The 26,170-nt window shown below is 42.3% G+C and overlaps 5 protein-coding genes and 1 pseudogene across 6 annotated transcripts in view; all 6 read right to left on the reverse strand.

Annotated features, from left to right (window-relative positions):
- Positions 1–3,012, reverse strand: part of grik1b (glutamate receptor, ionotropic, kainate 1b) — a 39,641-nt gene extending 36,629 nt beyond the window's left edge. For both annotated transcript variants that reach the window (XM_031573028.1, XM_012830918.2), the window contains exon 1: positions 1,963–3,012. In XM_031573028.1, coding sequence (XP_031428888.1) covers positions 1,963–2,047 — 85 coding nt within the window. In that variant the 5' untranslated portion in view covers positions 2,048–3,012. The remainder of the gene's footprint in view (positions 1–1,962) is intronic.
- Positions 3,013–5,039: 2,027 nt separating this feature from the next.
- cldn8.3 (claudin 8.3) lies at positions 5,040–6,195 on the reverse strand. The gene has a single exon (XM_012830890.3). It carries the CDS (start codon positions 6,193–6,195, stop codon positions 5,140–5,142), a length of 1,056 nt encoding a protein of 351 aa, XP_012686344.2. The 3' UTR covers positions 5,040–5,139.
- Positions 6,196–7,402: 1,207 nt separating this feature from the next.
- Positions 7,403–10,288, reverse strand: cldn8.1 (claudin 8.1). Its single transcript, XM_031574128.2, has one exon. The coding sequence runs from the start codon at positions 9,702–9,704 to the stop codon at positions 8,760–8,762; it is 945 nt and encodes a 314-aa protein (XP_031429988.1). The 5' UTR covers positions 9,705–10,288; the 3' UTR covers positions 7,403–8,759.
- A 571-nt stretch (positions 10,289–10,859) lies between these two features.
- cldn8.2 (claudin 8.2) lies at positions 10,860–13,633 on the reverse strand. Its single transcript, XM_042708648.1, has one exon. The coding sequence runs from the start codon at positions 13,298–13,300 to the stop codon at positions 12,374–12,376; it is 927 nt and encodes a 308-aa protein (XP_042564582.1). The 5' UTR covers positions 13,301–13,633; the 3' UTR covers positions 10,860–12,373.
- A 1,503-nt stretch (positions 13,634–15,136) lies between these two features.
- On the reverse strand, positions 15,137–15,624 carry LOC105903177 (annotated as a pseudogene).
- Positions 15,625–19,564: 3,940 nt separating this feature from the next.
- On the reverse strand, positions 19,565–25,437 carry LOC116221914. The gene is made up of 3 exons (XM_031574114.1): positions 24,996–25,437; positions 20,989–21,429; positions 19,565–19,761 (listed from the first exon to the last, which is right to left on the reverse strand). The coding sequence occupies exons 1-3, from the start codon at positions 25,435–25,437 to the stop codon at positions 19,565–19,567; spliced, it is 1,080 nt and encodes a 359-aa protein (XP_031429974.1).
- Between the last annotated feature and the right edge of the window lie 733 nt (positions 25,438–26,170).

Consider the following 26,170-nt stretch of genomic DNA (forward strand, 5'->3'; position numbering starts at 1 on the left):
TTCACTGTAACTGCAGATTTAAATAATCCACTCAAGCCCAGAGACCTAGTAACCTCATAACCATAACATTCTACAGGTACCCCACATTGAATATTCTTTGAAAATATCTGCCCATACATCTCGTGCTTGATATGTAGGAAGCATGTTTCATCAAACTCCTTCCTTATCCATGAGCGCTGCCTTCAACCTGGGAACAAAAATCTTGAGGCACTATTTAAAATATGACCTAAGACTGATGCAAACAAGTTCCATAAAATAGCTGATGGTTGCATTCGCACATGTGTAATGATGGCTCGGAGGGATGTTATGTGGCAAATCCAATCTGCAGCACCGGCCTGAAGTTGCAGCTTCCTTTATTCAACAAGATCTAATGACCCACTGAAACGGAAACACACAGCCATGTAATGGCCAATTGATCGTCCTTTTGTAGGGTGTACCTTCAGATCATCAGATATATGGACTGCAATTTGAGTCTCCAGTCCTATCGAGCCACCACCACAGCAATCAGCGATCAGGACCAACAAATTGATTTACAGTTGCCGCCACAACCAATACTGCTCCAAGAGGCACCTTAAACTTACTAAATCAGATAACCTGCCACTTCCTCTGATATATGACGAGTGATAAAAATGTTGAGCCATCTTGAAATTGATATGATTGTGATTTAAATGTAATGTCTACAGACAGTTGTAGCATCAGCAAATATGAACATCACATGTATAATATTAGTAAACAGATCCTTTCAGATGTTGATAGGAGTTATTTCTTAATGAACAGATGGCACATTTCAATCTGTCATGAGTATTTGTCTTGTTAAGTTATTTACTACAGTCTGGGTTTGCTAATGGAGTGAAAGAGCCTGAGATGAAAGCCTACGCAGAAACTTCTCTACTCAGTGATGATAATTGCTTATTTACATGCACACCTTTCACTAGTCTTCAGAGAGCTGTCTCAAACCTCAGGAAACAAACTAGGGAAAAAAACAACAACAGCATTGCTTCTCTGAAATGGTCCTCATCAAGGAAACCCCATGAAAGTTGGAAGTTTGATGTTTGAGAAGTGGAGTGCCATTCTCAGAAGTGACTTTAGCACAAGTTTCATTTGACCTCACTCCTGTTCTTTTTTGCTTTTCTATGAGTCATGTAAAGGTGAAGTATTGCCCCAGAGTTCAGATTTAATTGGTGGATATTCAATGTGCTCAGCTCTACCTGACCTTAACTCACAGTAGCGGATACATGAATGTTTTAAAATAACCATGACCAATTAGCAACCGGAAAATGGTACACAAGGCACTTATCCCTGTATGATTTCTGTGATAGTTGTAAAGGTCACATGCTATCCATTAACTGTGCCCAAAGGTAGTCTCATGTCTCAGTTACTACACTTACCATAATTGATTAAACTGGTGATTAACAGCCATGAAAGTCAACAACAAAAATCTTGTCAATCAAGCAATGAGACAAGTTGAACTAGTGGTTACTGTCAATGCTTCAAAGCTGGCAGATGTCTTTGGGATGGAGGAGAGCCGCAGAAATCTACATAACCCACACTTTGTTTGAACTGGTATTTCAAGGACTGCATTTGATCTCTTTCTCACATTGCATGGTTCATGTCTCATAGTACTTGTAATTGATAAAGCCTGGATTTGTTAGGTTTTGTGCATCACATATAAAATAATGGAGCAACAAGCATTACATCCAGACCTGGTAGTGAGCATGACAAACCCTGTGCTGGGTACATGTTGACTTGTAGAAATGCAATAATGGTAAAAATATAGTGAATGTGAGATATTTGTCATCATCAGCACGGTCAACTTCAAGATAGACAAGCGTTATGTCTACTAGTTACGTCTTCTTTATCCATTTTTCACAAATTGTTCCGGCATTTCCAGAGCAATTGCTAAAATAGCTTTAAAACTAGAATAGACACAACTCCGTGCAAATCATGCTATACACCACTTACCGATTCTAAGGACTTGCTGTGAACTCAGACCAAACTCTGCCACCAAGTACAGCAGCGAAAATAACAGTCCCATCCTTTTCGCCATGGTACACGCTGAAGAATCGACTTTAACATTGATTCTTATCGTTTTAATTCATTCTGGCAATTTTACGAATCCTGTATTCATCATGGATGAACAATTGGCATCGAACCGGTATCTTCTCCATTTTCATTCCGGTGACAATGATGCTCCTTAAGATGTTAGTAAATGACCAAATCACACAGGACATCCTTGTGACATCCTAACACCCCAAACATTTAAAGAAGTCGACTGTCTTCATCTCAAGCTGTCCCATTCGTACATCCGTTACACATTCCTCCGGGGCAGACTCGAACTAAACACAAAGTCAGATCGGTGAACCTCGGTCAGACGAGCGCGTCCCTCTCCGTGCGCGTACTCAAATGAGGGCACGGGCAAGCCTCTGATCCGCAAACATGGATACGTTCGGAAGATTAACTTCAAATCTGGCAACAGTCGACCTCGACAACGTCTTTGCTTTGGTACACCGAGGAATGATTAAATCTTTGCTCCAGTCCTGATGGAAACGCAGATCTAATCCTCACAACGGTCGCTGACGCTCCCTGAAAGATTAAACTACCTCCCCAACAGTTTTATTTACCACTGTCTGATAGAGAGATAACCAATTACTTTTCGCTCTTGCACTTTAACCCACATTACAATAAGGCCACCCACATCAGGAATCCATTTTGTTGGGGGAAAAAGTCATTAGAAGATGCAGCTGAAGACTTGATTATCCCACTTTGATTCCGTGCTCCAGATGTTTAGGTCCATTCTCGTCTTGGGCACTTGTGTTCAAGCGGCTGAAAGGCAGGATAACAATAGCTCCGCAGCATTACTCTTGCATATTTAAAATGGATTATATTAAAATCCAGCTACTTTATGTAGACAAAGCTTTGATGCCCGCTGCTCTACCAACAAACATCCCAGATTGATAAACAAAACAGGAATGTCGTCTCTAAAGGTCCCCAGGTAACCTATTGCCACGGATAAGTTGTAGCATTTAGTGACAATATAATATGTTGCAACGTTACTGTAATATGGTGGCGTGATCCAGGAAATGATAAATGTATCAGAAAGACTGGTTGTTTAATGGCTGACTGTGGATTTGCATGGTATTACGAGGATTACGATGATGAAGAGGTAGGACTGTACTCTCTGGTAGTTAATCATGGTACAGTCAAGTAAGGGAGAATGTAAAAAGTTAATAGGCTTACATGCAGTGGCATCGGACCCACTGACTCAAAATAACATGACCGAAAAAACTTTGACTAATATGAACTAACGTTAAAATGAATGGAAAGGGGTGAGTTTCCATGCATACATCTGGTCCTCTCAGACAACCATCGTGAGTCCCAGAACTTTATAACTCCGCAGTTCACGTGCAATTCACGAGTCTCGCATTGGCATAGGCAGCTGTCAGTGACTTCGGCATGGCACAGTGCTGGTTATAGCTCACACAGGCAGACGAGTGGACAGGTAGCATTTAAGTGTTCTCCCTTTATTATCCGTAAGTCCACACCTTCATAACGACACACATAGAAGAGGGTAGGTCAAGTGTGAATATACTGAGTATGATAGTATGATAAACAGCCATTAGTTGACCGCAATTTATCATCTGTTACCATTCGAAGTAGGCTAATTAGCCTACGTGTAGACGGACTTGGTAGCTACTATCTTAGAAACATAGCATTTTGGCTCATTACGTAGGCTAGTCTGCATCAGGACTTATCATCCAATATATCATTGGTAGTAGCGTGTGTGCGTGTGTGCGTTAGCGCGAGGGCAGTGGAACCTGATCAAGCCATAGTGTATATTGTATATTAGCGTAATGGGCAACTGCAGGCGATGGCATAGATGTTTACGGTTGCGTGACCTCCCTGCTAACATGTAAGTTTGTTCGAAGTTTGCAAGTTTTAGTGTGCATCTCTCTCACACACACACACACACACACACACACACAGAGAAAGAAATAGAGAGATAAATCAACAAGGTCCTCATATACTGAATTATTGCATATATCTGGTAAGATCAGTATAATATTTTGGCAATTCCACTCTTGAGGTCAGGCATTTCATACCAAGCAAGAAGTAACTTTATGATGCAGGGGAGCCAAGAAACCTCAGGAGTGTCCAGGACTAATGTAGTGGTACAGGGCCACACACATAACGCTCTCTGTTTCCATCTTCTGGTGAAAACAAGTTGTTGCAGATCTATTCAGTTTAAAACAAATAAATATAAATACAACCAAGCAAACTTGTTTATAAAATTGTTACAAACCACACTTATGTAACAGTTTAGGTTTTACTTACTAATCATGTCAAAATGGATGCTCAGTTATCAGTATTCTCAACTCATTGTACTTTACTACAATGTACATTCATGTGAACATTTTGTTTAACTTAAATTCCGTGAAACATTTGTCAGATTTTTCTCACACAAATAGTTTTACAATGCCATTACGGTTCAAAGTGTCATTACTGTCTGCCTTAACAGTAGTTCAGATGTTTATGAAAACAAGCTGATCTTATCTGATGAAGTGCATGTAAGGCTACTGTTGCTATTGTCAACACTGTGCTGATCGTGACTGCTGGTAGTTATTTTGACTGAAATGATTTTACCTACCATCCCTCTGTCAGTGGCTGCGTTAGTAAATGTGTTGACAAAGAACTTTACCAACTTAATTACATACACACAAGCATACATTTGATATTGGTTAATATTATTGTTTTATAAAATATTTTTTTATACTGACTAGTAATTTAATCCCTGACACTATCTTTGCTCGGACCATGGCATACCAAACACAGTCACCTACTATTTTGCAGTGTGAAGACAGTAGAGTCTTGAATACCTCTACAGTCTTGTAACTGATACACACTGATTCCATTAGCATAAACAGCATTGTCTCACATACCCTCCTTCATTAATGTGCAATACGTTCACAAAACGAATCATTACATTCATCAGTTGCTTTAAACCTAAGGCCAGTTACAAGCCTGCCTGAGACTGCTTACATGTCACCTGTGTTTCTGTGCCGAGGAAAAAGAACCTGTAAACTTCCATTCCATTTTAGCAACAGGTCAGTCGTAGGCAACAGAATGTTCTAAATACGGTCCTCAGATTCGCATCCCTGAGCTGGTTGTGGAACTGGGGGATCCCACCCTGGAGTAGTTGTATCCTACGAAGACTGGATTTTGCGGAACGGGGTGGTAGCTAGTGGTGGAGTTGTATGAAGCATAGGGTGTCGTCCCATGACTTGCTGTGTATGGCATCGACTGCTGGCTGTGGTAGAGAGATTCCCTCGGGGTCATCTGTCCAGCATTCAATGCATGCGATGGGTGAGACACCATGATGTTCCCATTATACACCATTGGCACAGTGGGAACGAGTTGGTGGTTGTACTGGGCGGGGTGAGTGAGTGGGTATCCTCCTTGAGGTACAATAGCCACACTGTGAATGGATGACGGTGTATGGGGGTTGTGGAAGCTGCTCGGATGCAACAGCAGTGGCTGAAGCCCTACGGAGCTGACGGTGCTGGACAGCGGGTGAAAGCGCGTGAGGGTGGGCTTGCCGGCGGGGTACACATCGAACGAGCCTTGCTCGGCCACGGCGTTCCAGCGGCACACAAACACCAGGCCCGAGGCAAACAGGAAGGCGCCGGTCACCCAGCCGACGTAGAGTGCATCGCCGAGCTCGTGGCGCTGCGCGTCAATCAGCAGCGGGTTGTAGAAGTCGCGGATGATGACGTGGCCCGTCCAGGAGACGGGGATGAAGACGCAGACGGAGGCCAGTAGCTGCATGACACCGGCCACCATCAGGAGGACACTTTTCAGACGCGGTTGATCCGGCAAGCAGGAGAGGCTCCGCAGGCCCACCAGCGCCACCAGCAGGCCCACGCCGGACAGTGCCAGTGAGCAGCACATGAGCCCGCGGGCGGCTTGGAGGTCTGGAGGGAGGAAGAGCAGGGAGTCGTACGACTTGCACTGCATGCGGATGCTGGACTGACGGAAGCAGTTCATCCACAAGCCTTCCCAGCGCGTTTCCATGACGATGATGTTCTCACCGATGAAGGCTGTGACCTTCCACATAGGCATTCCGGTGACGGCCGCTGCCCCGATGAGGCCAACCACGCCTAGGCACAAGGCAATGAGCTCTGATGGTCCTTGCACCATCTCTTTCGCTGTCACTTCGTATTTCTGCCTGTTTATCTCCTCTGTTTTGTTCTCTCTCTTTCCTTTTTTCCTCTTTTCTCTCCTCTTTCTCTTTCCTCTACTCAAGCATATCCTCTACTGTATTATATCCTCTCAAAGTTAATTATCATCAAATGACTGAACCAAAAGCAGCAAGAGTGGCCCAGTACTTAACTCCAAAGCAGCCCCTCAGATGGATGTCTTGGAGCCAGTCCCAGAATAAGAGCATTAGTGCTGCACCGGAGCCCTGGCCATCGCTTCTCCGCACAGCTCTCAGGTGGAATGTGAAGTCATTTGTTCATGAGAAAGAGGGAAGCACTCGGCCTGTTATGGGAGAGCAGCCATGGGCGGCTGTGATTGGTCCAGAGTGATGGGGGTCAGCGGGGCTTCTGCTGATGGTGTGTTTACTGTTCTTCGGGTCATGCTGGCTCAGGCCTCTCGGCTCCCTACACCCACATCATGTCTCTCGTAGTGCTGCTTAATCACAGTATATGTTGTGCTCAAAAGTGCTAACCATGTGCTGACAGTGCCAGGATCTCTGGCATATGTCTGATCATATATATGTGTGTGTGTGTGTGTGTGTGTGTGTGTGTGTGTGTGTGTGTGTGTGTGTGTGTGTGTGTGTGTGTGTGTGTGTGTGTGTGTATATATATATATATATATATGTATATGATCCTTGACTGTGAACTAGTGTGCTATGAGGCTGTGAATGTAGTTTGTTTGCTTCCCTCTATTCACTGTAGTGTTGTTAACCCTTTTTTGGCGACTGAGTATTTGTGGAATATTGCCATCATTCAGACACAGAACAAGTCCTTAGAGTAAAATAGTTACTCAGATGTAACACTCTCAGTCACCACTAGAGAGTGGTAGAGTCCCTTACTAACAAAACCATTTCTTCCTGATTGAATTGTTTAATTTATTTTAAGAGTATTTGATTAAAGCTAATCATGCTAACGTAGCATTGGCTTTGGAGGACATCCAATCTGATATAAAATGTAAACAAGATAAATGTTTTGAGAGTACAACTAGCACATCATTGTTTGTTGTTAGTGAACACATTTGCGAGATGGCAAGAGTTATAAGCTAAATAAACCTTTTGTTGCATGTGGGAGGTGCCAAAATGTGTTGTCATTACAATAGAATACATGTCAAAATACTGTAAACAATTGCAACAGGAGAAGCAGCCTGATAAGTAAATTTATGTGTGAAACTTTATTTTCCATTCAGTTTTACATACAATAACATTAACATTAATCTATAGACCATTGAGTACATATAAAACTTCCCCTCCTTTTCCCTGTATACAAACTATTGGGAGTGTTACACTGATGCCATGTTTTTTCAAGCCATACAAGACACACTCTGTAGTGCCACTGTTTGTGATCTTTAAACAAATAGCCATAGAAATGGGAGCGCCCAGTTCTCCTGTTTGATCCCTCACTTGTCACTAACTCTTTATATGAGTTGTATACACTAATGCTATATATGCGACCTGTTGTTATTTCAGGCCCGTTTTCAGCCAGTATGCCGTTTGTTTTTACCCAAAAAGGTCAAACTATCCACTAACATGTTTTTGTCCCAGTATGGCCAGTTCCCTTTTAAGTGGTATGTATCTGTGTGTGTGTGTTTGTGTGAGTGTGTGTGTGTGTGTGTGAGTGAGTGTGTGACACACACCAGGATGTTGCCCCAGGCTCTGTTGCTTTGGTCACATAATACTTTGTCTCTACAAGGAAGTACTATATAAATGTGTCCTGCCGCAGACAACTACCCTTTTGAAGAGATTTTTAAGGATCCATGGAAATTCATTCCAACATTATGAAATATAACATTGAGGCAATACAGCTGCAGTAAACATGTACCATTTTCATTCACTTTGTTGTACAACAACTGTCATGTGATCCAGACTTGGCTTCCACAGGTACTGGGGCCTTAGGGCATAGAGATCACTATGACACTCCCGTAAACAAAACTGAAGACATAGAGAAGGAAAACAAAGACTTGCCAACTCACCATTCTCCCTGCATGTAGCTCTGCCAAAAAACATTCTGTTAAGTCACTAGTCTTTCTTTTCTTTCTTTTAAGAAAAGTGTTTATTTGAACTCAAAAGTATGGAGTATTCTGTAAACTTAATGCCATATCAAATATCAGTGGCTTGTTTTGTACGTATTTGTGTTGAACCAATAAAGTGGGCATCGTCATTCACGAACTTCAATGAAATGTGCACATTAACTGACAATTGATTATCAACTTACCAAATATCATGTTAAATTTCCTCTTGGAATACTATGGCAGCCAATATTTATTAGTGTTTATAAAAAAATCAACTGTGTAAGCAGAATATCAGAAATACAATCTTTTCATCAAATAGGAGTACATTTTCAATGTTGAAATGTAAGACTAAAAAGTAATAATTTCTTCATTCAAGCTGAAATAAAGGACAAAGAAAATATCCATTCCAGGCAGAATTCTTCATCATACTATGGTTCCATGTTTCCAATTCTTCATCGTACTATGGCTCAATGTGGTTTGTAACTGGTGCTGGACATCTACAGATAGGCAACTTTGCTGTGGATAGACGGATACCTGACAGGCTGCAGAGACGGCTGCCTGGATGGTTGCATGGATGACTGGCTAGACTGCTGAAATGAGGGCTGTCTGGAGAACTGCACGGGGTGCTGTTTGGGGTACTGCACAGACGGCTGTCTGGAGAACTGCATGGAGGGCTGTGTTGAGAACTGCACGGGGGGCTGTCTGGAGTACTCCACAGAGGGCTGTCTGGAGTACTGCACGGAGGGCTGCTGGGACGGGTAGCTGTACATGGACTGTTGCCTGGGGACTAGTGCCGCGGGCAGCAGTGGCTGCGGTGTGTAGGACATAGGGGGCCCGCTCCATTGGTACTGGGGCTTCCGAGGGTCCTCGTCGTCGCGCGGCGCGCTGGTACACAGAAACACGCAGCCGCCGGCAAACAGAAAGGCCCCCGCCACCCAGCCGATGTAGAGCGCCTCGCCGAGCTCGCGGCGCTGCGCGTCGAGCAGAAGCGGGTTGTAGAAGTCGCGGATGATGGCGTGACCCGTCCACGAGACGGGGATGATGCAGCAGATGCCTGAGCAGATCACCATGGAGCCGGCGACGATGAGCACCATGCGCTTGGCGCTGTCGTTGTCACGGATGCAGCCCGTACACTGCATGCCCATGATGCTGACGAGGAGGCCCAGGCCGCCCAGCGCAACTGCGCAGCACATGAGCCCGCGGGCCGCCTGGAGGTCGGGGGACAGCGCCAGCAGCGAGTCGTACACCTTGCATTGCATGCGGATATCTGCCTGCCGAAAGCAGTTCATCCACAGACCCTCGTAGCGCGACTCCATGACGATGATGTTCTCGCCAATAAAGGCCGTCACGCGCCACTGCGGCATGCCCGTGCTGGCCCCGCAGCCGATGAGGCCGATGAGCGTCAGGCACAGTGCCCCGATCTCCAGCCCCCCGTTGGCCATTCTCTCGCTCCGTCTCTCCTCTCCTCCTTTGTAACTCTGAGCAGTCTATGTTGGGAAAAGCCCACCAGCCCTGAGCTCTGTTGTGAGAACCACAGACCTAATGTATACTCCAGGTCTTTGTTACTCTCCTCTCCCAGTCGCTGGATGTCCTCCTCTGGAGTTTGGCGACAGGTGGTCCTTCCCCCTCTCTTCTCTGTCTGGCTCTGGGTTGTCGCTCCTTGGGCAGCCCCTGGGTGCTCGCTAACCTGTGTGTGTGGGGGGGGGGACGCTAAGGACTACCGTCAGCTGTGTCTGAGGCAGTGAGGCAGCAGCTTTCCCGTAGGAAGGTTTTGTATCCCTGTGGAACGTGTGCACCTGCTCCAGGAGCCTCCTCCTCCCTCCTCCTCATCACGTTCAGGCCAGCAATGGGAAATGAGTGGAAGGGGAGGGATCTGTGGTCTGTTGCTATGATATTGAATCCCTCAGACCTCTATCTCTCTCTCTCTCTCTCTCTCTCACTCTCTCTCTCTGTGCCTCCTCTTTGTACACCAGTCCTGGGAGGCGAACTAAGCCACAGCCATTGTTTATTCACAAGTCTCCATTTTCTCTCACACACTACCTGTTCCCTTGGGGGATTCAGGGCCACTAAAATGGAAGATTTTTAAAAGCAAAACAACCCATCCTGAGCATTATTGATGTGTAGAAAATATGTAACTTTGGGCAGTAAAATTTCTTAATCGCACTTTGAGGTGCCGCAAATCAAATGTGTGAAGAGTCAAATGAAAGAATGTGATGAAAGAATACATCATCATAGCATAGCCATGTGATGAGCTAATAGCAGATGACAGTTGTGAGCTTTCATGACCAGTTATTTCTAATCATATAAAAGTATAATGTCATCAGTATCAGTAACTGATGAGAGTCCCCAGTATGGTTCATTCGATGAGAGCTTTTCAGCATACAAAATAGGGCGCTAATGCCTAATAATAGCAATATGGCACTGTTCTATCACCGCAATATAAATGTCATGATGACTAGTGACATAACATAGCATGTCATGAATTACTTACCTTTGCAGTAGTTCTTTGCATTCATTCTAGGAATCAAGCCTTAGTGTAAGTATGGTACCAACTCCAAAGTACCAGGAAGCCTAATCATTCTGTGACCAAAAGTCCCACAAGAGACAAAGTAAATAACATGAGAGACACCTGACATATTGTGTGTTTTGTGGTGTATTTTGTTCTGACATATTTAAATAAGTTACCATGACAGACCAGAGTGGATGTAGGTCTAATAAATAACAAAGGCACGGGTAAGTGTCCTTAGAGTTTTAGAACTCAGCTCCAAACTTCAAATTTGTGTAAATAAGTATTTGCTTCCTTTTGAGTCTCTCTTTACTGCTACATAGTGGGTTAACAGGACTGTACAAAGTCATGTTTTTAACCATGGTGGTAGCTAGTCCTCTTTTCTCTTGGTGCATTATACTTTACTTACATGTTTTTTTTTTTTTTAAACCTTTATTTACCATCTTTGTACTTTGTAAAAATTGTGTGTTACTGTGTAAAAGTGTTTTGAGGGGCATCATTTATTCAGTTAGTTATTGGTATCTATGATCCTGTGCTACAGCAATGAATGATTCTCTGTTTGAAGAATACTTTTGAATTTAGGCAGAGATATTTGTTTATTCTGGTTCTATGGTAAACAGAGACTCTCTCCATATTGTTGACACATTCCTGCACGTACTGTCTGTAAAATCAATAAGTGACGAATACCCAAGGAGACATTAGAAGCTTAACAAATTCATTTATTTTTTGTTTCTATTAATTTGAACTGGTCTGTAACATTATTCCGTTGCTTATATGATTCCTTTCATTAAATCTACATTCATTATATCAAACAGATCAAAGATTTCTTGGAAGCCATTTTTTCATCTGTCCTGGTGTACTTCCTGAAGCAGGTGTGTCTACCAGCTAGGCTGCTTCTCATACCTTTCCAGTGACAATTCTAAATGGATTATTTTCACTCAGACAGGATGACGACGAAAAGCCATGAACAGGTCCAACAGGTTCAGCCTCCGCTCAGGTAAGGGGTTTAGCCTACAGTAAGCAACCTTAAGGTTATGCATCAATTAGTCACCACACTGAAACTTTTTCAAATCTTTTCACTTTATGTTGATTTGAGATCCACATGGACCAGTGCCTAAAATACAATGTACAAAAATGCGAAAACAAAACAAATCTAAACTATATACATGCAAATTTGGTCAAAATTGCAATGCAGTGCCTCAAGTCGTCATGGCGAAGGAGGGGTAGTCAGTGTAAACACAGGCTTACTTCGACAGGCTGCAGTGGTCATACTCATCAACATAATATCACCAAACACAAGCACAAGTCACAACTAAGACATTGAAAGTCCTGTGCAAAGTTAATTTACCCTAACAAGGCCTCAACATGTGAAATCACAACAGGGAAACAACAAAGCAGAGAGTATGATATGAACGTATAACGCTGATTGGCTTACCGAGATACGTTAAATTGCTACACACAAAAACCTAAAGGAAAACAGGGTCCACTGCTTTGTTTTAATGCCATTTCTCCCCTGTTCTCTCACTGCAGTCTGGCTTCACTGCAAGCTGTCACACACCCTGCCACAGTCACAATCCATCACAGTCACCCTCTGTCACCCTCTTCTCAGGTGTACTGCACTGGTGTGTATACCATAGATCCCTGTGGAGGAGCAGAGTAGGCAGGCTGGTAGGCAGGCTGGTAGGCAGGCTGGTAGCCAGGCTGGTAGTATCCGGGCGGGTATTGGGAGTAAGGCTGGTAGGTGTATGGCTGCTGGGCCCTGTAGATCACCTGGTTGGGATTCTCCTCCTCATTTGTGCGGGGCGCGTGGCGGCACAGGAGGATCACCCCGGCCGTGAAGAGGAGCGCCGAGGTCACCCAGCCGATGTAGAGCGCCTCTCCGAGCTCGCGGCGCTGGGCGTCGATCAGCAGCGGGTTGTAGAAGTCCTGGATGATGACGTGGCCGGTCCACGAGACGGGGATGATGGTGGTGACGCAGCCCAAGAGGTACAGGCAGCCGCCGCTCACCAGCACGATGTGTTTGGTGCGCGGCCGCGAGTCCACCAGCCGGGTGCAGCGCATGCCCACGGCGGACACCACGAAGGCGAAGCAGGTCAGCGCCACGGAGCTGCACATCAGGCCCCGGGCCGCCTGGAGGTCGGGCGGCAGGAAGAGCAGCGAGTCGTATACCTTGCATTGCATGCGGATGTTGGCCTGCCGGTAGCAGTTCATCCAGAGGCCCTCCCAGCGTGTCTCCATGACGATGATGTTCTCCTCGATGAAGGCCGTCACCTTCCACATGGGCAGGCCCGTGACGGCCGCCACGCCGATCAGGCCCACAAAGCCGATGACCAGAGACACCACGTCGCAGCAAATCGCATCGCTGCGTTCCTTCTTCTCCTTCGCCACCTGGTCGTCATAGATGCTTTCGTTCACTGACTTGCCGGCTTTCTCGTCGTACGCACCAGTGTAAGCACTGTCCCGGTACGACTTGCTGTACGTCCGGTCCATGTAGGATTTATCCACGTAGGACTGAGGGGCAGAGTAAGCCATGATGGCTTGGAGTTAGGGGACAGGAGACCAGCCAAGATGAGTGAGTGTTCACCTCTGCCTTGCTCTGGGTGCCTGTCTCTATGGGCTGCTCAAAGAGAAATGAGCCCAAAGGATTAGGACAAGGGTTTTTACACCCCAAGAAAATATGTTAATGATGCAATGCCATCCGACTGGTTTGGTTGCCTTCCACGCATCTCATAAACCAAAGACAGGGAAACTAGCAATACTGGCTCTCTCCAAACAAACAGAAGTTTAAAAAAAAATGGACACAGTCACCTACAGTGACGTGTATGGTTGTAAGGGAATGTAAAATACTGGCAGTCAGTCATGAGATCATGGGGACCAATAAGCCCCAAACTCCTCTATGTTCTAAACAATTGATATGCTTATTTCATATGTAAGAATTACTTATTGTCAACATCAACTTTCATTTTCAGCAACCTTTAACTGAAGAACACTACATGGAACTTTAACTGGCCCTTTAGTATCGATCAGCTAAATATTCATTATAGTCGGCCCATCAACACTCTTTTGTCCTATATCACTGCCTAATCCTCCATCCTATCTCTCTTCTCTCCCACACTCCATCAAATGCCATTGTGTGCCAGCACTCCCTCCCATCATAGCCTGGGTGAGAAAGACAGGCATGTTTATATCTGTCTCCAGTGTAAATTGATCCCAGGTCAGGTGCAAAAAACGATACCTGAGACACTGTAAGGGTCGGTGTAATCTTCTGCCATGACAGACAGCACACACCTAATGTTTCCTCTCAAAAGAAAAATCAGGCCAGATAGCTGTGTTTCTACCATGTCATGTTGGCTGGCATTTTGTGGTTTGCTTGTGTGTGTGTGTGTGTGTGTGTGTGTGTGTGTGTGTGTGTGTGTGTGTGTGTGTGTGTGTGTGTGTGTGTGTGTGTGTGTGTGTGTGTGTGTGTGTGTGTGTGTGTGTGTGTGTGTGTGTGTGTGTGTGTGTGGAGGCACATTAGTGTAAGTCTCTCTGTGTGTGTGTGTGAGTAGAGGTGAGAGGTACATGTGGGGGGAAGGGCATGTCTTGTCTGTCTGCTTTGCATGTCAGAGACAGAAACAGAAAACTTTGCAGTTCTTGTATTTTCATTCTAAAGGACTGCACAATGAAAAAAGATTTTGATGAAACCGAATGAAAGAGAAACAATACTACAGCCAACCTTATGAACTATAAATACATTCAGTGTCAGACAAACTGAAGTCCTAAACTACTCAAATGTCCTCTTACCGTCTCTACATCAAGTTGTTGCAGCCATTACACACAGTCATTTGTAACATGTGATACAAAATGACAGTGCCATTAATTGGTAAATCTTAACTATTTATTACACATTTTCAATGCATAGTAACACTTCTCTCTATTTAATAGGAAGAAAAGGGTCTTCAGTCAACATTGCTGTAATTCCTTAAATGGAGGGAGTTTATTATGTCTGACAGTAATAAACATCTCTCATTACACCAAGCATAAAGAGAGCTTTCTTTAAAGTGCTTTTATTAAAAAGGTTTGCACATAACAGGGAAAACATAGTAGAATAAATCATCATTTGTGAAAATAAGACAAATAGCAGTGTACAAAAATAAATGTTAGAACTTTAAGAACAAGATTGAGATTTTGTTTCTTCTGCAATTCTGTCCCTCCTACTTCTTCAAACATTACGGCTCTCACGGTAACGGCTGGACGCTCGCCTCTCAGGTTCCCCCCCATCACCCTCATGCTCCTATTGCCATTTTCGCTAGTTTACTAGTGACAGGCTGCGTTGCTGGTACTTGTGTACTTGTGTGCTTGTACTGTAACAATAAAGGACTACTACTACTATGCTGAGGTGTAGACATACACGGCCTCCTCCTTCCTGCTGCGGGGGCCGTATCGGTACAGCATCAGCACCCCGGCGACCGACAGCACCCCTGCCGATGCCCAGCCCACATACAGCGCCTGTCCCAGCTCTGTCTTCTGCGACTCCAGCACCAGTGGGTCGTAGAGGTCCCCGGATGATGGTGTGATGGGTCCAGCTGACGGGCACGAGCGTGGGCACACGGGACAGCAGGTACAGACAGCCGCCCACCACCAACGTCACATTTTTGCCCGGTGGGTCTTCGCGGCAGCAGTTGGTGCCACGCAAGGGCGAAGGCTGAGACCAGGGTGGCAGCGCAGATGAGGACGAAGGGCGACGCACATGAGGCCGCTTGCCGCCTGGATGTCAGGCTTGAGGATGAGGAGTGAGTCGTAGACCTTGCACTGCATCTGTGGATGTCGGCATGCCGGTAGCACGCCATCCACAGGCCCTCCCACATCGTCTCCATGGCCCTCGACAGTTACACAAATCACCATCACCATTCCATCGACTGTATCTTCAGCTTCTGGTTTCAGTGTGGATCAAGACACGCTCAAGACTGATAGAATGTGCATCAGATACATCTTGAAGTTCATAACCTCAGAATGACGTTCATCTGAAAAGAAATGCATTGCTCTCTACACTGCAGATACTTTAATTGCAGCAAGGAAATATTCAACCGAAAACTATAGGAAACGATGGCAGTGTGTCCTCTGGTTGTTATGTTTGTCAGTGACCAGCAACTGAAGCGTAGCTGTGCTTCTTTATTGCATTATTGCCTCAACTGTCCTTCATGGCTGTCAGCACCTCATCGGCACCAGTCCAGTGGCACACGACCGGCAGCACAGTTTTAATCGACAGACATTTCACCTCTCACCCCCACACACAACAGCAGAGATGAAGAAGAAGGACTGCACCCGTACCTTCGCTACTAAGCCCACAAATTCATACTATAGTTAATAACTGGCCGTTACATATAATAATGGTCAGACTTTATTCACACAAGCGACACACTGCAACACACTCATGATATATGGAGGCGACACAGAACACACACACACACACACGCAGGCCTGAGGTCGCTGTGAATTTAGCCTCTGCTTTTTCCCATCCCAGACTGTCCTTCCTCCAGGACCCCAGGAGCAGTGGGCAGCTTTTAAGCGCCCGGGGACCAAGTGAAGTGAACCGTCTGTCTTGGTCAGGGATGGACGAAGAGTGTTCTGTTCTTTTGCATGTGTTTTCTGTTGGGGTTCTTAGTAGAGGAAACCCCTTGTGAACACGGGGAGAACACGCAAACTCCACACAGAAAGGTCCGGGAGATAGCCCAACTGAGCACGTAAGGTCTGGGGAGGATATTCATGTTCATATTAAAGAACCTCCCATTAATATGCATTGGAGGCTCCTCTGCCCACCTGCCAAAAACTGTGCATGACTAAAGAGAGACAATTAGCACTCTGGCATCAATAGCACCATTCCTCCTATGCAGTTCAGATATAGTCTACACTGGGTCATTTTGGGAAAGAGTCTTAAGGATAATTAAGATGACATGGTAATTTCAGAATTATGAACAGCTAAATGGTAAGGTTTTGTTCAGGGTTGGGGAGTAACTGCTTACATGTACGGAGTAACATCATTCAGATACATTTTAATGTACAAAATATTTTTTATGTACAAAATAAATGTAATTGTAATCCGTGACAGTTACTAAGAATAAAATATGTAATTAAATGTATCAAAATGTTGCTTTGCATCTTTTTGCTGTCTAGACAAGCTCCATTCATTTGGCAGTATGCGGCCACATTTTGAGTTTGCACCACCCCTCGCCTGCCAATCACAAAATAATCGGAATTTACATTACTTACTACATTTTTAACACAGTAACTAGTAATCAGTAACCTACTACGATGTTATATTAACATATAACAAAACCATGCTTACGTTAAATGTTAAAGTAAAGGCTTATTTTGTAGAGCCGGGGGAGGAAGGAATAAAAAAATTAAGAGTCTGCTACAATCAATGCGGTTTTACAAATACTTTTAAAACTTTATTTCATAGATCCTTAACAATTAATTATAATTCAACAGAGATGCACATTATGAATGTACAGGTTTCTTATTGTTTTGCCTTTATATGTCAGGTTATTTGCTTGTTTTAAGTTCCATTTTTGCTGCCAACACTGTTCTTTGAGTCTTGCTACATTTGAATAATGGGAAGTGTGGTGTCATCTGATAGAGCTGAAGGCGTTCATGGCTGGGATTTCACTGCCCTTCTGACCAGGAAGAGAACAACATACATCAACAGAAACCCAAAAACCTGTCAGACAAGTTGGGTGGGTCTCTACATGACTCTGACACTAGCAGTGCTCTGTCCTTTATGTTGGAGACAAAGTGCGTGGGTGTTTTTGACTAATTTAATCTTTCATATGTGAGGCTCTGAAGTGCTTCTTCTCTGAATGTTTTATGAAATATCAAAAAAGATACAGTGCCCATCAACACTCCTCAAAACATCATATAAATTAAACTATTATTCCAAGAAATAAGATTTTTAACGAATGGTTTGACACAAGGTATGGAATTCCTTCTATAGGTGTTCTGCCTGTTTGCAAGTGGATTTCCATTAACTGCTAGCACCATTAACTGTTAGCATGTTTTGCTGAAGTACAAAAAGTAAAGTCAGCCGCTCAAACACACGCATTATAATCTGTCCATCTCCTTAAAACATTACTCACAGACATGCCAGGGAACTATCAGGGATGGAACAGGCTTCCCAGCATACTTATGTCACGCCATCTCCTGACCAATAAAGGTACCGTATGTAAAAGTAAGAAATGAAATGTAGGCTATCGTAAACCCGTCATATTCAAATGTTGACACTTTCCCTCAATCCAACCCGTTGCCATATTTAAGCACATTTCTGAACTTTGTCAATGTCAATGTCAATGCGAATTAAACATGGATATTCTCTAAATCAAGGCAGGGGGAGTTGACATATGTGGGTTCAAAACGTATTATCTCCACTCTAATTGGTACACTGACTTAGATACTCACGTTTAAATGTTTTGTAGGTGGCTTATATAAATTTGATACAAATTCGATTGAAATCACTAGTCTCTTCTCATACACACAACAGACTCATGGCTGCCTGCAGAGGGCGAAAAACACCGCATGGTGCTTTTAGATCCGGCAAACGAACAATGAAAGCTCAAGTTGTTCAACGTTCTCCTTTAGCGAAAAGTCTGAATATGGATGAACTCTCCACATGCCATGGTCGTGTCTAGGGCAGCCTCTCGCAACGTGCGCAACTTTTTTATCGAAAGAGACTGCGCTGTAAACATCGATTTGGATACCGTGATCAACATGAATTTGATGGTTTAATGTTGTCTCAGAGTTATAGGCCTATAAAACAGTCACTTCGAATGTGAAATCAAATACATCCTATTTTTAAAAATCAAGGTGCATGTCTACACTAATACAATTAATAGTATAATTTATTGTCATTTTAATGCAGTTTGTTAAGACAATGTATTTCTGGAATTAATATGTTGAAAATCAAATCTGTTTGGTGTCTTTATCTTTATCAGATGCTATCTTTATGGCTATGACCTGCAGGTGCCATAGTATAGGCTAAGTATTTATTGTGTTTGCAGACAATAAAGAAAACACTAACAGATGTACATATTAAGTAATACAAATTAAAGAATAGGTATAAATAGGTATACATTGACGAGTCATGGCAAAGTGGCACAGACTATGACGTGTCAAAGGCGAAGGTAATGTTCATTATTGTAATTTGACATGAATTCATACACACATTCTAGTAGTGATTATTATTTAAAATATAAAATAATTGATCCTTAAAAAGAACCAAAAGCCTGTTATTACAGAAATGCAGACATGCTTCCTTCCTCTGGTAATATGGACTTTAGTACTCTTTGAGCTTTCTTTCAAAGTTTTTGAGATCCTGAAGACTAAATTCAAATTCAACCCCCCAGGTGTACATTGTAAGTGTGCATATGTGTTGTTGTTGTTATGTTTTCTTCTGTGGAGGTATTTGCTTATTTAAAAGTGAAATGTTTCATAGTTTGTCTTGTTTCATTCAAACAAGAGCTGTGGGCGTGTGATACAATGTGTGTAGTGCAAAGTCACAGCACAAATATACACAAATATCCAAATTTATACAGAAACAATAAAAAATGCCTGAACCTTAAAACAAAAAGACATAAATGGCATTAAATTGGACTGTTGTTTCAGTCATTTTTGCACTTCTTGTCATGATTTGGGACATTGTTTGGCCTCCAGGGTCCTACTCTGCTCAGTGAGTGCATTGCTTATTGCTCCAGTAAGTGTTGTGTATGTTAGAACCCCAATCGCAAGTCTGTATATTGACTTGCACACATTAATGATGTTCATTCATTGGGGATCCCGTACACAGTCCTCTTCCAGGTCACTGGGAACCATGCCACAGTTGGGGAGTATCGTACCCATAGTTATGCCAGCTCTTCTGCAGGGGGCCTTGATGGTCAGTTCTTTCTTCAGAATTTTGACTGCAACCTCTCTTGAAGTGCCATGGTGCATGGTGTGGTCTCGGTGCAACTGACCAGGGAGAACTACCCACACATATATATTATAATTAAATATGGTTATATATTACATGTATTATGAGGTGGCCAGTGCCTTGTGTAGACGCGAATCACAAGCTGTTCTACTTTGTTGCTATTATTTCAAATATGTGTGGGGTGATGAAGGAAGGTGGTCAACTTGTAAGAGTGGGCAATGACAGTTTTACAGCCTCCACTGACACTCAGACTCAGGTGAATAACATCAATGATGGTTATCTGAATGATCCCCCACTTCTCAGTCTTCTTCCAGGCCATGCCTGACTTTAACAGCAGCAACAACAACAATAATAATAATAATAACAACAACAATAATATTCAGAACAATAATATGGATTATAATCATTTTTTTATAGAGCAATACAAAACAGTACATGACCTTTGTGTGTAACTAAGGTTGTAGTTTTGAAAACCTAAACTGAACTTGTCCATTTGCACCTAATACTTGGTATACTTGGTAACACACCACAAAATGCAATATTTTTCAAATACATGAATGCAGTTTAGTCCATCTCACAGGATGTTTATTAGGAAAGCCTACTTGTGAGAGCGGGCAGTTCTATAGCCTCCACTGACACAGTTTTGTATCTGAATGATCTCCCACTTCTCAGTCTTCTTCCAGGCCACTCCTGACTGTACAACAGCAACAACAATAATAATAATAATATTTATTTATAATCCATTTTACAAAGTGCAGAGGAAAATAAAACAGACAGTCAGAAAATCATCAGGTTTTCAAAGAAAACAGATCAAAATAATTAGGGAGGGCTATGTCAAAACCAATACAGTGGTACATCAATACAGAGAAAAAAACATTTTAGTTGTTGTTCAACAATGCAATAATGCACACACAATTTTAGCTAAATGAACATGTCATTGCTAGCATGTCCCATAAGGAATGAATGTGGCTATTCATCAGCTGTTCTAATTGAGCTTCCATATCAGTATCACCACTAGCCTCTCCATGCTCTTCAGTGAAAGACTATGACACCAATTTTCGAAAACACACATTTCAAATTGTGTAATTCACTCTACCCAGATCAAATATTGTATATAGTCATGTAACAGGAGTTTTAAGCTTGTGAAGATATTTTTGTGATTTTAATGTTATCATAGACTCATTCTAGCTTCTCCCATATCATTTGTATACTGTTATATTATGTAACAGTGCAAAGGTAAGCACTAAAACTACACCTACAGTCAATAGTATCCAAAAACATTGCTGGTTGTTTTGGGGATAAATAATATCAATGACTTTGATTCGATTGGGATCCCACACGCAGTCCTCTTCCAGACCACTGGGAACCATACCACAGTTCGGAGGGCACCAGGCTGTGTCGTATCCGTGATAATGCCAACTGTTCTGCAGTGGGTGTCCTTGGTGGTCAATTTTTTTAACCTTGCCAACATTCACTCTCACTCTGAGAACGACTCTCTGTGATTTAGGCAGTCCCAGAGGGTACCTGCTGGCCTTCTGCAGATCCCGGCTGAGGTAGACTCCCCGTCCCAGCATACCATCCCTGGACTGCCTGAAGCCTGATTTCTTAATGATGGCAGCAACTTGTTTTGATGTGCCATGGTACATGGTGTAGACTCCACCATCACCTGGCACTTCACAGCTCTGGAGGCAAGAATTACCTGATGGAAGAAATACATTTTCTGCCCACATCTTGATTCAAGCCCTGAGAAAGAAATTGACTTTATTTATATAAATAAAGAGACATTGGCGTACTGGGGAAAATTAAATATTTCAAGAATAGTCATAACATTTGAGAATACATTTGGTTGAAAAAAGGTCCATGTTAGGGAATAACATGTTAGGGAATGTTAGGGAATAACAGCCTGATCCTTGTAGGCTGTGACTGCTGATCAATTGGCCAAACCATGTTTTCTCTGTGTAGGACGTTCAAAATATGTCTTTTGGCACATTGATTTAATGACCTAATTAACTACATGCATCTTACAGACATGGGTTGTAATTTTTCTAATTTATGTGTGTGTGACGATGTGATGAAGAAAGTTTTCTGATTCAATGTGTCGCATTGTCCTAGTTTGCTAATTGATTGGATAATTGTACACCATGAACCAACGTGAAAGAAACACAGAGTAGAGTAGGTAGAGTTGAATTAACCACCCTCATTACCCATGATTGAATTTCACTTTCACTGAATTCATCCTGTTTTGATAATGTCAACTGTCAACATTATAAACATGTTTTGACAGCAGTTTAATGAAACAAACAGAGTGTCTTTTCACTTTTAAAGTTGCTTCTATAGTCTATATCAGTCATGATAGGGTTAGAATTTCTTGAGAATTTAAATTAAGACATATTCACCTTTTAAGTGGTCTGAAAATCTTTGCTCTGGTTCAGTGAAATGTATCCAAATGAATGAATTCTCGTCAGAGAGTGTTTTCTACTTAATGTGAACATGCAGAGAAATTCTATTGGTTGAAGAGGGCAGAAATCGTAGGTGTGTCTTCATGTTACATTTACATTTAGTCATTTAGCAGACGCTTCATGTGTTGTTTCAATTTCATTTCATGGTTCAAATAGACCTTGGACACGTTACAGAGAATGTTGCCAATCAAACACACCCCTCTGTGTCTGCCAATAAAAAAGTAATCTCAAAATAATCAAAACTATAATAAGTTATTACCTATAATGACTTATTACATTTTTAACAAAGTAACGAGTAATCTGTAACCTACTACATTTACCATATAACCAACCCAGGTTTAAGTTAAGGCTTAGTTTTTAGAGCCAGGGTGAGGAAGGAATGCAAAAGTCAAGAATCTGCTATGAAAACAATGCTGTTTTCCTTCTTGTGGTATGGACTACTTTTTAAACTTTATTTAAAAGTTTTGCAGGTAGATAAATGTACTTTTTGGCTTCATATGTCGGGGTATATGCTTGATTACAAGTTCCATTTTTCATTGTTTCTCTTGTTTGAATAATGGGAGGTGTGGTGTCCTCTGATAGAGCTGAAGGCATTCATGCCTGAGATTTTACTGCTCTTCTGCACAGGAAGAGAACAACCAACAGACATCAACAGAAACCCAAAACAGGTCACACAGGTTGGGATGGGCTGACATTAACCTGAGTTTCAAAATTAAATATGTGCTATCTCTGTGGGGGAGATGTACGTTCGTTAGAGAGCGCTGTATAAACACACAGTATTAGGTGCAAAAAAAACAATTTCAGTTTAGGTTTCCAAAACTACAACCTTAGTTACACACAAAGGTCATGCAGTGTTTAAGGTTTTGAAAAGTTCTCTATAAATAAAGATAATTATTAAAAATATTGTTACGATTATTATTGTTGTTGTTGCTGTTGTTGTACAGTCAGGAGTGGCCTGGAAGAAGACTGAGAAGTGTGGGATCATTCAGATAACCATCATTGATGTTATTCATCTGAGTGTCTGTGGAGGCAGTAGTGGGATATAATAATAGTGGCTAATACGTGGTATACAGACCCATTCTTTATGCTAAATGGGTTTTAGGCCTCTAACATTAGCTTTTGCCATTAGATGTGAATGACAAAGTGAAAAGTCAAAACTGTTAAAGATATGCTGTGCTGTGCTGTGTCTTCACTCCCTGAATTTTACACAAAAAAAATGGCCTTATACAAAACAACTTTATTTGCTATTTATGTCATTGTTATCTGAAGTTTTTCCATTCAGGTTGATGAAAATTACCTGAAAAGTATTTCAGTGAGGAAAATATATACTCTTGCTTAGCCTCTTTTGGTATGCCATTATAAAGAGCATAGTCATTCCGCTTCAGGCGATCTGCATGATCAAGGTTGACAAGGCTAGTCCATTTTTAGGAATAAGCATTGAGTCTGATTCTTGAAGAATGTGAATGCTGATCAATTGGCAAGACTATATTGTCTCTGTGTATGACATTCAAAACATGTCTTTTGGCACAGTGATCATTTAATTAACTGCATGCATCTTACAGACATGGGTTGTAATTTTGTAATTAAGGTGTGTGGCCATGAAGATAAGTTTGCAGATTCAATGTGTGACATTGTCCTAGTGTGCTATTTCATTGTATAATTGTACACCATGAATTAACATGAAAAAAAAATGTCAACTACAGTAGGGAAGGTTACTTGCCCCATCACATGTGTGTCTACTACTTTTCAGTGTCAAATGTTCTCAGTATTTGAATCAACCGCCCGCAATTCTCCTGATTAAATTTCACTTACTCGTCGGTAGAATTGTAAGCTGACTAAATTCATCCTGTTTTGATTATGTCAACTGTCAACATTATGAACATGGTTTCACAGCAGTGTTCCTTCCTATTTGTTTAATTTAACTAGCAGAGTGTCTTTTCACTTTTAAAGTTACTTCTATTGTTTATATTATTTCTTAGAGTCGTAACTAGAACTAGAACGGCTAGAATTTCTTGATAATTTAAATGAAGACGTATTCTCCTTTCTCAAGATCTTTGCCCTGGTTCAGTGAAATGTATCCAAATGAATGAATTCTCGTCAGAGAGCGCTTTCAACTGAATGAGAGAGAGCATGAGAGAGGCATTCTATTGGTTGCAGAAACAGTAGGTGTGTCTTCATGATTTTAATGTTATCATAGACTCATTCTAGCTTCTCCCATATCATTTGTATACTGTTATATTATGTAACAGTGCAAAGGCAAGCACTAAAACTACACCTACAGTCAATAGTATCCAAAAACATTGCTGGTTGTTTTGGGGATAAATAATATCAATGACTTTGATTCGATTGGGATCCCACACGCAGTCCTCTTCCAGACCACTGGTTTAGTAAAACATTATCCTGAACACACAGGCACAACAGAGGTGTTGTTCTTGGTACTCTTTATTTGTCCCCCTGAAAATTGGTCTCTTCTCTCATCCCTGCTCTGGAAAGTTACTGTTTCATAGCTGTAGAAGTAACAAATACCCAATACAACATCATCAGAACTTGAAATACACGTAAAGACATCTTATAACCCTTGTTGTGGCCTGAAATCTTTCACATTTCCATCGGCATCTACAAGCTATTACCTATTACTGTTTCCTAATATAAGTGTTGTGCACAAATGTCATTCACTGAAGGCATGTATTCAAAGATGTTTATTAAATGAAGTGATTTCCATATTGTACTGGAAGAGCTGATATTCATCCAGTATTCTGTACAACAGTGAATTCTCACATCTCTCAGCGGTAGTTGCCACTTGCAGCTCCAGACCCTCCACCTCCACCCATGTTTGGGGGAATTACTTTAATAATGGCAATCCGTTTGGGATCCCACACGCAGTCCTCTTCCAGACCACTGCGAACCATACCACACTTTGGAGGGCACCAGGCCGTGTCGTATCCGCAATCATGCCAACTCTTCTGCTGGGGGTGTCCTTGGTGGTCAATTGCTACAACCTTGCCAACTTTCACGCTCACTTTGAGGACGACTCTCTGTGACTCGGGCAGTTCCAGAGGGTACCTGCTGGCCTTCTGCAGATCCCGGCTGAGGTAGACTCCCCGTCCCAGCATACCATCACTGGACTGCTGGAAGCCTGTTTTCCTAATGATGGCAGCAACTTCTTTTGATGTGCCATGGTACATGGTGTAGACTTTATCATCACCTGGTGCTTCACAGCTCTGGAGGTAAACAAGACCTGGTGGAGGAAAGTCATTTTCTGCCCACATCTTGATTCAAACCCTGAGAAAGAATGGACATTATTTAGACAAATAAAGAGACATTGATGTTTTGGGGAAATACAAGTCAAAAAGAAATGTTTCAAGAAAAGTCAAAAAATGTGACAATCCATTTTTTGACTGAAAAAAAGTTCATGTTTAGGAATAAGCCTTGAGCCTGATCCTCGTAGGCTGTCACTGCTGATCAATTGGTCAGATTATATTTTGTCTGTGTTGGATGTTCTAAATATGTCTTTTGACACAGTGATTTAAGGATTTAATGATTTTATTAACAACATGCAACTTACTATGTGTTGTAATTTTCTAGTTTATGTGTGTGTGTCCATGAGCATAAGAAAGTTTGCTGATTCAATGTGTTGGAATGTCCTAGTGTGCTATTTGATTGGATAATTGTACACCATGAACCAACGTTAAACTAGAGCAGGTAGAGTTAAATCAACCGCCCACATTCCCCAAAATTAAATTTCACTTACTCATCGGTACAATTGTAAACTTACAAATTCATCCTTTTTTTCATTATGTCAGCTGTCAAAATTATCAAAACATTTTGACAGATGGGTCTTCTTTCTCTTTGTTTAATTATCTAACTAACAGAGGGTCTTTTCACTTTTAAAGTTGCTTCTGTAGTCTATATAATTTCTTAGAGTTGTGACAGTTGAGGGTGTAGTAACATTTTACATTCTTGCTTTCACTCTCTCCCCTGGAGTGGATAAAATGACATTAC

The sequence above is a fragment of the Clupea harengus genome, chromosome 9 (assembly GCF_900700415.2).
Source record: "Clupea harengus chromosome 9, Ch_v2.0.2, whole genome shotgun sequence".
Classification (NCBI taxonomy): domain Eukaryota; kingdom Metazoa; phylum Chordata; class Actinopteri; order Clupeiformes; family Clupeidae; genus Clupea; species Clupea harengus.